This window comes from Phalacrocorax aristotelis, chromosome 4 (genome assembly GCF_949628215.1).
Source record: "Phalacrocorax aristotelis chromosome 4, bGulAri2.1, whole genome shotgun sequence".
NCBI classification, from domain to species: Eukaryota; Metazoa; Chordata; class Aves; order Suliformes; family Phalacrocoracidae; genus Phalacrocorax; species Phalacrocorax aristotelis.
In genome coordinates, this window is record NC_134279.1 from 1,187,046 (window position 1) to 1,199,446 (window position 12,401).

Genomic DNA, 12,401 nt, shown 5'->3' on the forward strand with positions numbered 1-12,401 from the left:
TCTACTAAAAAAGCTGTGATCTACTAAAAATCCTGTGATGACTTACAATTAAGAGAAGATGATTTGTATGCATGTTTATGTTCTTTTTAAAGTACAAAGACATTAATAAGTATCACAGGTGAAATCCTTTCCTCCTTTACTGACCTGCCAAAACCTCAGTTCCAGATCGCACCGTTCTCCAAAAGTAATGACATCATTAGCACCTGAAGTAACATCAAGAATGCCGCTTGCAGGATAAACACAGCGCTCTGGTGTCAGATGTTGGCAGGTAAATACCTTGAGTTCACATTTCAGTCAGAAAAGAGAGAGAAAGCAAAGAGAGAGCTAGCACTCTGAAGAAGGATGTGGAAGCTGTGACAGCCGAAAGCAAAATGCAACGAAGAAAGAAACTACTGAGTAACAGTACTGGGAGGCATCACTTGAAGTTACGTTTGCTGCCTTCTCACTTGTGTGCAGAAAGATTCACACTGAAGAGAGGTAGAAACCAAGCACTAGTTAAAAGTAACAGAAGTGGACATCAGAAACATAGATCATCTATCCCAATTAGCCTTAAAATATTTTCGCCAAATTTTAACTGACTTTGAATAACTGACCCTTTAGCTCGTCATTGCTGAGCCTATCCCAGCTGAGCGGCAGCTATTACTTCAGCGAGGTTTTTAAGGCTCCATGAAGAAAGCAATTGATTTCACAAATAAAACAGACAAAATTCACCGGAGTCCAAGTGACAGGAGCGTTACGGCAGCTACCACCATAACAGGGTTTGTTGAGGGTTTTTTTGGTTTGGGTTTTTTTTTTTTTAATCGTGACAGACTAACAGAGATAAACAGGAAAAAAGAAAATACCTTCAGTGTTGTTTTTTGTCCAATTATTCCATAAGCCTGTGCTGAGGGATGAAACAGTAACAGCTGACTCTTCACTCAGTGCCCCCATTGCTGTGTAATGCAAATAGATGCTTACTGTAACAGAAAAACTCAGTATATCTATTCAAGGTTCATTTCACCCAGAAAACATGTACCCACTTAATACAAATCTGATACAATGCAGCAATATAATAACAATTCACTGAAAACATTCTTGTCTCAAACTTCCTTTTGCCACAGCATAATTATGATTGTGGGGAAACTAACTATTGCTTGCAAATTTCCAAAATACATACCTATCCTATTCTGCAGTCTATTACCTCACATAATTTACAACACAGATACCTGCAATACGCTACAGTGTTACACCTGTTTACCATTCTAAGTAGCTTCTTCTCAAAGAGTTTAAATTATACCCTATCAGTTAAAATTTCATTCAGGTTTACATTGCTGAAGTCATTCTGCTTCGCAATGTCTTTGCATGCTTCCCACCCCTACTGCCTATTTCAGAAAGAGCGAACTATTGTTCAACCAACCCTTGTACCTTACGACACGGAAAACCCTCCTCCAAACCTACCTTTCAGCAAAATATAGATTAGCATTCCAAACGCCATGGCAAGCAGCTGCTTTAACACCTTCTCAGCTCTTCCTTCCAGATGACTCGCTTGCTCTGCTTATCTGTGCGCCCGTGTTTTCTCTTGCACTTATATGCCATGAAGCGTCATCTGCTGTTCTCACCAATCAAAAAAAAGGTGCATCTGGCAACAACCTCAACCCCGGGGGCAACCACACATTTATTTAGGAAACTGCTATTATCTAGCAATGGGATCAGGTTTTCTTTTGAAACCCTGGTTTCCTATTACCTGTGGGCATAATTGTGCATGCAAAGATACAGTATTAAAGAGAGACCTGGTATCTGCCAGAGCAGATCAACGAAACAGAGCGAAACAGAGGCGAGCAAAATGAAAATTGACGTATTGTGACAAACGTAATCTTCCTTTCCCTTAGCAGTGTAGGTCTTGTGTTACTTCCAGGATGGTCGGCATTCAGGATGCTACTCCGGAGTTCAGGGTCCAATGATCAGCCCCTGCTTTGCCTGTGTTCCTTCCTCAGTCCTCCCTGCAACTCAGTTTCCTGCCATCCAGAAGAGGAACTGCGAGAACAGCTAGTGCTGAGATTAGAAAGGGATCAGACACAAAGATAATGGATCATGTTCTCCATCAGTGACTGCCAGCAAGAGGCCTTTGATCACATGCTCTGTTGAGCCCGAGGGCCACGCTAATCACTTCTCCAGCCTCTCCGTGTGCACAATGCTCTGAAGCGAGGCAGGCCACCAGCCCTGCGCAAGGCCTAGGATGGCTGGCTAGAGCTACATGCGGTCGCGCGAGGCAGAAGTCGAGAGCTGGCAAAGCACAGGTGGGGAGAAAACACAGACTGAAAGAGCAGGTGAGCTGTTGCCTCCTGTATTAGGCGATCTGTTCATTACTCCTGCCACTCTTCTGCCATAAAAGCCCATCTCTGCCCTTTCAAGGAAGCAGGTATGCATAATGAGAACAATCGTACTTTTTACATAAAGCGTTTGTAGGTCTCCAAGCCATACCTGGCCAAGCACATTTCTTATACTAAACCACTCTCCACAGCCCCAAACGCTGTCCAACTTCCTTGGTCACAGGCAGCTTGGAACAAGTAGGACTGGTCTCTCCGAAAGGTACTTACGCAGCCAAACATACTACAGCAGATCATCAAAACGGCCCAGTTCAGTAACATACACACACATCAACAACCCGGCTCTCACCCAAGGAGAGCTACGCGCTTCACCCCAGCAACAACTTTTGCTTTCTCAACTGTGAGCTCCAAGCAACAAAAACATTTCACAATTTCTATATTTTAAAACTGAGAATCTTCTGATAAATACTGTAACAACTCTGGTCAGCTCCAGTTCTCCCTCTCTGCTGCACTCTCCTCAGTGATTTGTAGGATTATATCTACCCACTTCAAATGTTAAAGGAAAAACACAAGCTAGTTATGCACATTTTAATTAAGCGTTCTCCTGCTCAAGGACGGCATTCCAGCAGGCTCTTCCCTTCCTTTGCTATCCTGAATCGCTGCATGCCTGCACACTGATCGAGTGCAGCTTGCGCACTCCCCGGATCGACAGGACTGTTTCTGCCTACCTGGATAACCTCTGCTATCAGTCCCAACCAGGGCTAAGTCTCATGAGTCTTGCTTTCAACATACATCTACACAATGGGAGCTTAATCCCACTTGAATCCGAGAGGTGGCTTCATCATTAGGCAATACAGCTGGGCGCGGCAGGCCTGTGAGAAGGCTTCAGTGGGTAAGGCCATCCATGCCTCTGTCCGCCACAGGGTGTTCATGCTTGGACTGGACTTGACCAGGCCTGGCACAGGAGCGTGCTCTTTGGGTTGGTTAATAGGCCCTTCCCTCTGGATGCTCCCTCTGGATATTCTCCCAGTGGAGAATACTCTCACAGAAGTGTCTGGCAGCCCTGAAAATAGCACGCTGGTCAGTGAAACCTCAGTCTTGCTGGCTTTTGTGTAATGCTAACCCATCCGCCATAGGGCAAAAGAGGGAAAAAAGCTTAAGATGCACAATAAACTGTTTGTAGGACACGAGAGAGGCAGACTCACCCAAGAGATGTAAGCAAAACACCATAAATTGTTATTCTGCCAAAAAAAATGCAGAAATTATTGTAGTTAAATCACAGAACACAAACATTAATCTAGAACAGCAACATCAACAGATGAAGTAATGACCGAACATGCAAAATCCCTCCATTCACTGCACTCTTAACAGGCAGATTAGAAACAAAAACCACAACCACCACCAAAACTGTATTAAAATCTGTTACCAAGATAAACATATCAGTGAACAAGTTTTATTCTGTCCTAGTCAACGATGGGTTGATCGGTCTAAGTGTTATCTCCATAGGCACCTTGACCTTCCTAACATTTATACTACCGTTTAAATTTAAACGGATAAGCAAGTGTCTGCACTATTGGCACGGTATATTTAGTCATGATTCTGTTAGCTTCTTCTGTCGACACTGCATTGAACAAAATTCTCAGAAAGTCCATCACAAGAACAATCAGCACAGAAGTGATGCTCCATCTTGTTTCTTTTATTATAGTAAGCACTGTTGTTTGTTTAACGGCAGTAGTATTTAGCCACAATTTTTCTTCCCCCCTTTCAAGTTATCTATAGCCTACTGGCAAGCACCTAAGGCTCTTGATGAAAATAAATCAAAGCTGTCCCAACTGAGATAAAAACACAAAGATGAAAGTCCAACCTGTCTCCCACTGACTTCAGCAGGGACTGGGTAGGCTCTTCACATCAACAGTGCACACGCTTGGTTCCACTGGCATCTCAGCAGTAACTCCACTCCAACTGAGACTATTTTAGATCCACCTTGGAACTGAACTTCTTGGGAACAGAAACATACTGATCTTATTATCCCATATAGTCCTCCCTAAGCAATGTAACATTGTAGCCCAGGAGTCAGAGTATTGAGTCTTACATCATGGACTAAAAAAACCCCATCATGCAGTTTCAGAAAATAAGAGTAATTAAATGGCTTAAGATTCTAGCACAAATACTTCAACAGGGATACACTTTGGCTTTTCTCTTCCTCTTCTACCCCTGCCCCCTTATACATCATATACATACATAGTAGTTTTAACTACATTCTACCTAATTAAAGTCTGATTCAGCCCAGTCATCTATTCAGGTTTATTTGGTGCATAATACCCTCATCCCACAAAACATTTTGTCCAACAAATCCAGACATGGAAAGAAAATAATTCTGACCGCAATTTTAACTACTTATGCATACCTCTTGTACATGTCTAAGGTCCAAATTTCACCAACGTTAGTCAAGTTGACTTGACTGTTTTAAAACATGTACTGAACATTTGCACTCATGTCAACCTGACAGCCAAAACAAAAACTTCAGTCTTTAGTGCCTTTCAGGTTCAAGATTTCTGCTGCTATCTCCTAGTGTTTAAAAAAACCCAAAATATTTCAAGACTTCTAACTACACCTGGAGTGCTTCACGACCTCAGAACCCAAGTTGTATTTTTAAAATATATCTAGCGTGTTGAAACATAGCTTTTATACTGTTTGATAAAAACCGAGGGTCCCATGTGCTTAAAAGATCTTGGTAATTGCACCCCATCCCCAGATACACAGGTATATTTGTAATTCATGCTTCATTCTTCTTTTTCACACACATCATTGACCACGAACAACGTTATCTGCACAGGCTGCATTCTCAATTCATTTTTGCTCGCAGTCAGTCAGTAGGAGGTAACAAAAAGTATTTCAACATTTTGTAAACCATCAGGTTTAGCATACTTTACATGAAAAAATAAATACAACGTAGAAATAAATATATTTGTAGTAAAAAATAAATGTTTTGTGTATCAATAAATAGAACAACTTGGCTTCTTCTTCCAGGGTAGCGCGCTTGCTCTAATAAATGAGCTTTTTAGCAACTATGATTGTGTTCTTCAGAAGCATCGCAACAGTCATAGGTCCTACCCCTCCTGGCACTGGAGTGATAAAGCCCGCCTTCTTCTTCACTTCTAAGAGAAAAGAGAAAAAGGTATTGACTAAGAAGGTTTCAAAAAACTTTTTTTCCCTTTAGTTGCCCACGTATGCCTAACTGGCAGTGAGCATGAAGGACTGCGACTAGGCAAGTACTGGAGAATATGGGAAATGTTACGGCAGAAGTCTTATTACAGCCACGGTAGTGACAGAATAGTCAGGACTGGGGCTGCAAGGCAGTTGTTTTCATCTGAATATTGTTACCCAAGGGCTAGTTCCGGAGCATGGTTTCACAACCCGCCCGAGCTAATCTGCCTGCAGCAGGCTGCCCTTTCCTCATGGGAGCAACACACGCTCATGCAGCCTGTGGTCAGACAGATGGGAAGTTAGTCCCGCCAAATGTTTTTGGTAAGGGGCAGTTTTTGACTGTTTGACCTGGCCGACCAGCGGGCTCAGGAATGTCTGGGTGACACCAGGGCAGGACAGCCCCAGGAGGGCTGCACGGACTTGCATCATCCCCATCTGCCAAATGCAATACTGCACCTTCAGTATCCAGGAGAGCTATGGCAGCTGGGGATCTCATTCTGTAGGCAAAGAGACAAGCCCCCAAACCGTGGTGCTCCTGAGGAGCGGCCTGCAAAGCAGGAGTGTGCTCTAACTATCGACAGCAGAGCACCAGCAGCAGCAAAGTCTCCTCTTCAGCCTCTTTCCCCCACACTGGCTTGAACCTTCTAACAAAGACATTCTGTGATCACAAAACCACAGGAGGAGAAAGTAGTTTCCTGGTTTTGTTCTTCTGCTTCACCATATATACTAAGAACAAAACCGAGAATTGTCTTCAAGGAAAAATAGATTCTAGTGGTAAAAGTCCCATTGCAGCTTCAGCCATAAACACTCAGCTCCTCCAGAGGAGACTTTTTTTTTTTAATACTGAACTAGGATCTGGAAGCACAGGTCCTCCCAAAGTCTCAAACACAAAGGAAACTCTCACAGCTGAATTAGCTCCAACCATGAACCACATCAGACTATCCAAAGTCAGTATGCACACTGAATGCTTGTCCTAAGAGGTAAATATGTATGGGTTTTTTCTTTTTAAGCGTTGAAGTTAACACCTGCCAAGTTAACCTCTGTACGAGCAATCTGCATAACGTAGCCATAAACCCCGACTTGATATCCTTATCTACTGTGCAAAACACAATCAACTGGAATTGCAGGTTGCTTGCAAAGGAATTACATGCAACTGGCCCGAATTCATTGCCTGACAAACCAATGAGCAGTTATTTGCTAATAACGATTAGTCCAAATGGCATAGTACTAACCTGATCACTACAGAGGTTTTTTATCCTCAGGCGCCACCGTGAGAGGTTTTTTGTTTGTTAGTTTGGGGTTTTTTTGCTTGCTTAGAAATCATTTCTCAAAAACTCATACCCCACTTTTAAAACCATTGTTTTTAGAAAGGCGCAAACACATGCACATGAGAAACCTGAGCAAGCACTACTCTGACACAAGCACCTAAGTTCCCACCCAAGTCACTACAAAGCAGCACCTATACCTGGCTATGAGAAGAGATCAATGGACGGAGAACTATGTGCCTTGATTGTGATACAAACAAGATAACTTGCTTCTGCTTTAAGTGTATTCATTCTGAACATATGCGGTGCTTTGCTGTCGAGACCAACATGGTCTCACTCTAAGAATTATTGCTACAGAATTCTAAAAGCTGGATATTGGTTTTTTTTGCACAGAATATTTATTATATTTTAAGGGGGGGTGGGAGAAAATGAAATAAAGCGCCCACCGTCTGAACTCGCCAAGTCAGGGACCCAACAAAAGCATTCGCAGAAGTTAAAGGCGAGTATCTCACTGAAGCAAGGAACAGAAGATTAAGCCTCACTGAGGACAGATGGCAATTACAACAAGGAGGGTTTTAATTACTCAGTTGACTGGTACCACCAGATACACTGTTGAAGTATTTGGGAAGGTAAACAAATTGCAATGTGGTTTTTTTTAACATGTAAATTGTAACAAATGAATTAGGATTTCTTACGACAGTTATTCTTAATATTCTCAAACACAAATAATTTGCCTTTTTAATAGTTACACTATTTTGAACTACCATTTGAGACTGGTGTTTACGGATAATACAGTTACTACAAATTCTCAGATTAATCTCACAATTATTGAGATGTACCCACATCTGAAGTACACACAGTAATTAACACAAAAATATTTTAGGCATTTTAAATTGCAATAAGTTTGTTTCTATGGCAACGTTACATACCTCTTCTTGCGGTATTATTCAAACTACTCCTATCTCGCTTCCAAAGAGGTACAATCCACAACCGGACCATGCCTCACCTAGAGAAAGCCTTCTAATGAATCTCGTGTACAACATTCATTGCCTCTAGTGTTTGCTGCCGGGTATGGTTACCAACACACTGTACACTGTTCTTACAAGTTGTTGAGGACTTTCTCTACCCATACTCTATCATTACGGCAATCCCTGTGGGTCAGTGTGGCAGAAGACATATTTTGTATCAGCATAAAACCACCTGGATAGTTTATTCAAAAAAGCTGATCCAGATTTTTAAATGCACAACAGGTGTCTATGTTGGGAAACTACCATCTGATAAGTTTCCATCTGTAAGAGTAAATACAGATACTGTGAATGCAATTTTCCAAGTTGAACGCCAGTGACCAAAGGGGGAAAAATAACCTGGCCCTCAACATGGAATTAGGTTTTCCTTTCCTTGTGAAGCGTAGTAGGCCAAAGCACAGCTCCAAAACAGCAGTTCAGTGTGACCGATCTCACGTCACAAGTAAGGTGCTGCACTGTCGGTTCCTTCGGAACGTCTTGTTTCTGCTTCTCAGCAATAGCATAACTTTGTCCTTAGCTTTCGCTCTGCTTTCTTGAGATGCATGCTGTTCTCCCAAGCGTTTCTCTGCCCATCTTGAAAACGTTGGTATGTAAATTGGGTGTCTATGGGGGAGGAGCTGCTATTTTGCAGCTTCTGTAGGACCATAAAAATCTTCCTTTGATTCTTCAGAAGAAATGAAATGTAGATTGTTTCCTTGAAAAACAGGATCCACTGCTTTGGAAACAGCCCTTCATTCCTAAGTTCCTTTAAAGCTAAGGACATCAGACACCTAATAGGGTTAATCACACAAGCCAAGGGCAAGTCTCAACCTGAAGGCAGTTCTGGGTCTTGTGCATTTGCATTAAGTGATGCAGAGCAATTCCTGCCTAAGCACTGTTTCCACAAAGCTTTATTAGTCCCTGTAAAGCTACTCTGGATCACTCCATCCCTGGAGCACTGCATAAGTGCAAATCACGTGCTCAGCGATCACGGTAGATATCCCATGTTGTGCTCTACACATTCTGGGATTCTTCTCACTACACACTGTGGGATACCAACCAGTAAGCATCCACCCCTTTTCTCATAGTTTTTTTTAATGTTAGCCCTGTTTCTTTTACTGCAGCTATTCTAACAGCCATATAAAGGAAACCTAAGTAATTATGGCACAGTACTGTAACTCTAATAGCACATACAACTTTGTTCCTCTGGTACCTCTGGAAGCCAAGCAACAGAGGCATCTCGGGCAGAAAAACCCAGCGTCAAGTTATGCACAACAGCTTCTTCACATTCTAATTCTTTGCTAATTAGCACAGACAGGTGGATGGGATATCCCTCTGGCCTTGGGATAAGAAGCAGTGGAAGCAGAAATGCAAGATATCAGAGATGACTTCCTTAGACCCCTGAACGACCTACTTTTCTGCAGAGGAGTACCTAGACTCGGCCATCCAGCAGCTTACTGCCACCAGTTAGCAACCAGTCCGTCTGACCTTCTGGCAGTCACAGCCTAATGACAACCTTCTTATTTTCTTGCACTACTGGAGCATAACAACGGGCAATGCTTCTCCTGACTTCTGCAGAGCCGCAACAGGTGACAAGTTTACACAGACTGGACTTCTATTAATTGTGAAATGAATGCCAGGTCTTCAAAATCAACTGAGAAGTCAACTAACAAAAGCTACAGCAAAAGCAGCTGGAACATCCACGTTCTGTTTTCACGACCACTGTTTGGCAAAGCTGCACAGAGAGATAATTTGGAAAGGATTCAATAAGCTAAAGAGAAGCCTACACCCTGGAAGGTAAAACAACAAACGCAAAGCGGCAGCAAACAACCATCGGCAGCGACTGCTGTCACGAAGCATGGTTTCCTGCAAACTGTAGTTGAGATACAACTGCAGGATCATGATTTCCATTAAGAAATTGGAATAGAGCATTATCATGGTAAATCTCTTAAACTGTGTGAACAAGTTTCAAGAGACTTGTCAACTTGCCCGATGACTTTGTAGTCATTAGTCCTGTAGCTGATGACGACAGGATGCATTTCCTCAGTTTTCATTCAACTAATTCTTTTCCTGGTACACTGGGTCTTTCCAGAAGCAATATGTGAATCTGGTCCGTTCTCCACCTTAATAGTACTCAACACACCATTTCCCTGGTCTCCCTGCATTCACTATGTACAATTATCCCTCGTTCAAAGGAAATGCATAATATAAGCCCATCCCTCTTCACCATATGGACCATTTGTTGAGGCTCTCTCTTCTGCTATTCAGTACTGGGAACACCTCTCTGCTCCTGCTGGCACCCACTTTCCAGAAACTCTTTTACACTGCTGAGGCTGTGCAAAACAGATGAGTCGGGAGAACAGTTCTCATAAATTAACCCCTCCACTAGTATCGCAACTACATCACCTATGAAGGCCTTACATAAAGGATTTCTTTTCTATATAGACATCCAGTAAAGACCCAAACCCCAGCATTACCATCTGCATCTCAATGATATGAGAGGAATCAAAGAAATATAGGCAGCATTTAAAGCAAATCCCACTCGAGTTCTGTACACTTTGGTTTCACGGGCATTTCCAGTTCCAGTTCCAAAGGTTAGTACCCTGCTCTACCAGTCACTCCTGGAAATGGTGCTCCACCTGAAAAAGCCACTCCAGTTAAATGCTCTCGGTGAGTTGCAGTTTTATTTCATGTTCCTGGCCCTTGTAGCCCTCCTCCCCGCTTAGCGTTACTGCTGTGGCAACAAAAGCCCTATAAAAGAGAGCCAAGTACACCCACACATGAGTTACACTGTTCATACAACATGTCTCCCTTTCTGTGACTGCAACTTGCTGCTTGAAAGTAACTAAAATGGTGCTGGCCGTAATCTAAGGATGCCACCTCTCCTCCTCCTCCCTGTCACTTCACCCTCCCTCTTGTGGCTCCCAGAAGCTACAAAACACACCCTCCCCGGGCCATATGTTTTTGCAAATTCTTAACATAAATATGGGTACAATGAACGTGCTGTGCTGGTTATATATGGAGAGATGCACACTCAGTTTAAGACACCCTAGCAATATCAGGCTAGGTACCTCAGTGCTTCACAGCCGACCTCCACATGCACAGTGTTTTCCTGTCCTGTTTTTTTAGGTACCTTTGAACTGCACAGTACACTATTTGGGGCAACAACAACAATCATCCCCTTTCTGATGCGGACACAGTTTGGAGTGTCAAACTAAGGAGGACATGCAGGGATGGGGGAAATCCCAAATACTACTTAAAGATATTCGATAATACAGCCTGGGATTTTTGCCCAAAGTAAATGGTTAAGCCTGACAAGCACAGAGGCACCCCAATGCCATACCAGAGAGGTACCAAGCCAACCGTTACAACAGCTATAATAGCGATATGCGTATGTCAAATACTATTAAACTTCTATAAGCGAACTAAAGAATCTTGCTGCTCCCCCTCATCTACTGGACTTTAAAGGGCAAAGTGTGTTCCTTGGCCTGAGAGTGTGTACATGCACACCAGCATATGCCAGCAGTCAGCCCTCAGCCCACTGTGGGAAGCGCTGTCAAGGGCAGGGTCTCTGGCTGCGGGTGACTGCATGCAGCTGTCGCGTACAGCAGGAGCAGATGCGACTCAAACGCAGATTTTTATAACAGATTTCAAAACTTCAAAACCCATTTTTTTCAGCAGCTATCAAATTCTCTTGGCCTGTGGTAGGATTTTTTCCTCCAAGAGCTTATTGCACTGAATTTGATAATGAACAACATTAAAAAAAAAATTGAAGCGGCATCCTTTAGTTGTTCAAGAGGCAAAAATAAACTTCAGTGTTTAACCTAGCCCCTAGAGATTAGAGGATGGCATCCAAGTACTGCTAGGATATGACACCTGAGTCAAACCAGTTTCCACCATCTAATAAATTTCATTTCCACTACAGGAGACTTTCAGTCAGATGACCTGATGAAGTAGGCCATTTCCATCTATTTTTTATAAACCAAATTTAACCTCTGATTGCCCAGTTAAATCTCTGCTCTCCCCACAGCCACATCTTTCTACTTCAAGAAGCGGATGATGAGACAATAGGTTTTTGGTGCGCTACATGATGGCAAACCGGTGCTGTATGTCAGGCCAGCCATTTATGTACCTAGCTTTAACCTGCAAAAATATTTTTCGCTTAGGCTTAGATATCAACTCAGTCAAGTGATCAAACAGAGGAAAAGGATAAAATGATTTGCTACATGAATACACTAGCTTGTTCTATTTCCTAGCTGCCAAATCAAATACGTGGCAAGGGTGATTTACTTTTTAGTATTTAGAAATGTATACACTGGGACAGGTTTTTTTGTTGTTGTTAGAGATTTAGTGAAACTTTCACCGATACCAATGAACCAACAACAATTTCCCTTTGGCAACGCACAGTGAAATGCTACTTGCAACTGTAGTGGCATAATCCAAGTTGAAGTTCCTCCCTCTTTTTTGGATCTTCCCTCCCCCCAGGTAAAATCCTGAGAACAACCCACAGCAGACATGACGAGACATATACAGTGCATTGCTGAAACTCTGAATCACAGCCTTGCCTATACCTACGTTACACTATATTACACCTATATGCACCTATATCACATTCAGAA

The 12,401-nt window shown here is 42.6% G+C and overlaps 1 protein-coding gene across 4 annotated transcripts in view; it reads right to left on the bottom strand.

Moving 5' to 3' along the window:
• Window positions 1–12,401, bottom strand: part of MTHFD2L (methylenetetrahydrofolate dehydrogenase (NADP+ dependent) 2 like) — a 51,210-nt gene that overhangs the window by 7,123 nt on the left and 31,686 nt on the right. For 2 of the 4 annotated variants that reach the window (XM_075089939.1, XM_075089938.1), the window contains one exon: window positions 843–956. In XM_075089939.1, the coding sequence (XP_074946040.1) occupies window positions 843–956 (114 nt within the window). Of the gene's footprint in view, window positions 1–842; window positions 957–1,437; window positions 2,824–3,745; window positions 5,465–12,401 lie in introns of those variants that run through there. The other 2 variants (XM_075089941.1, XM_075089940.1) reach the window with 2 other exon arrangements.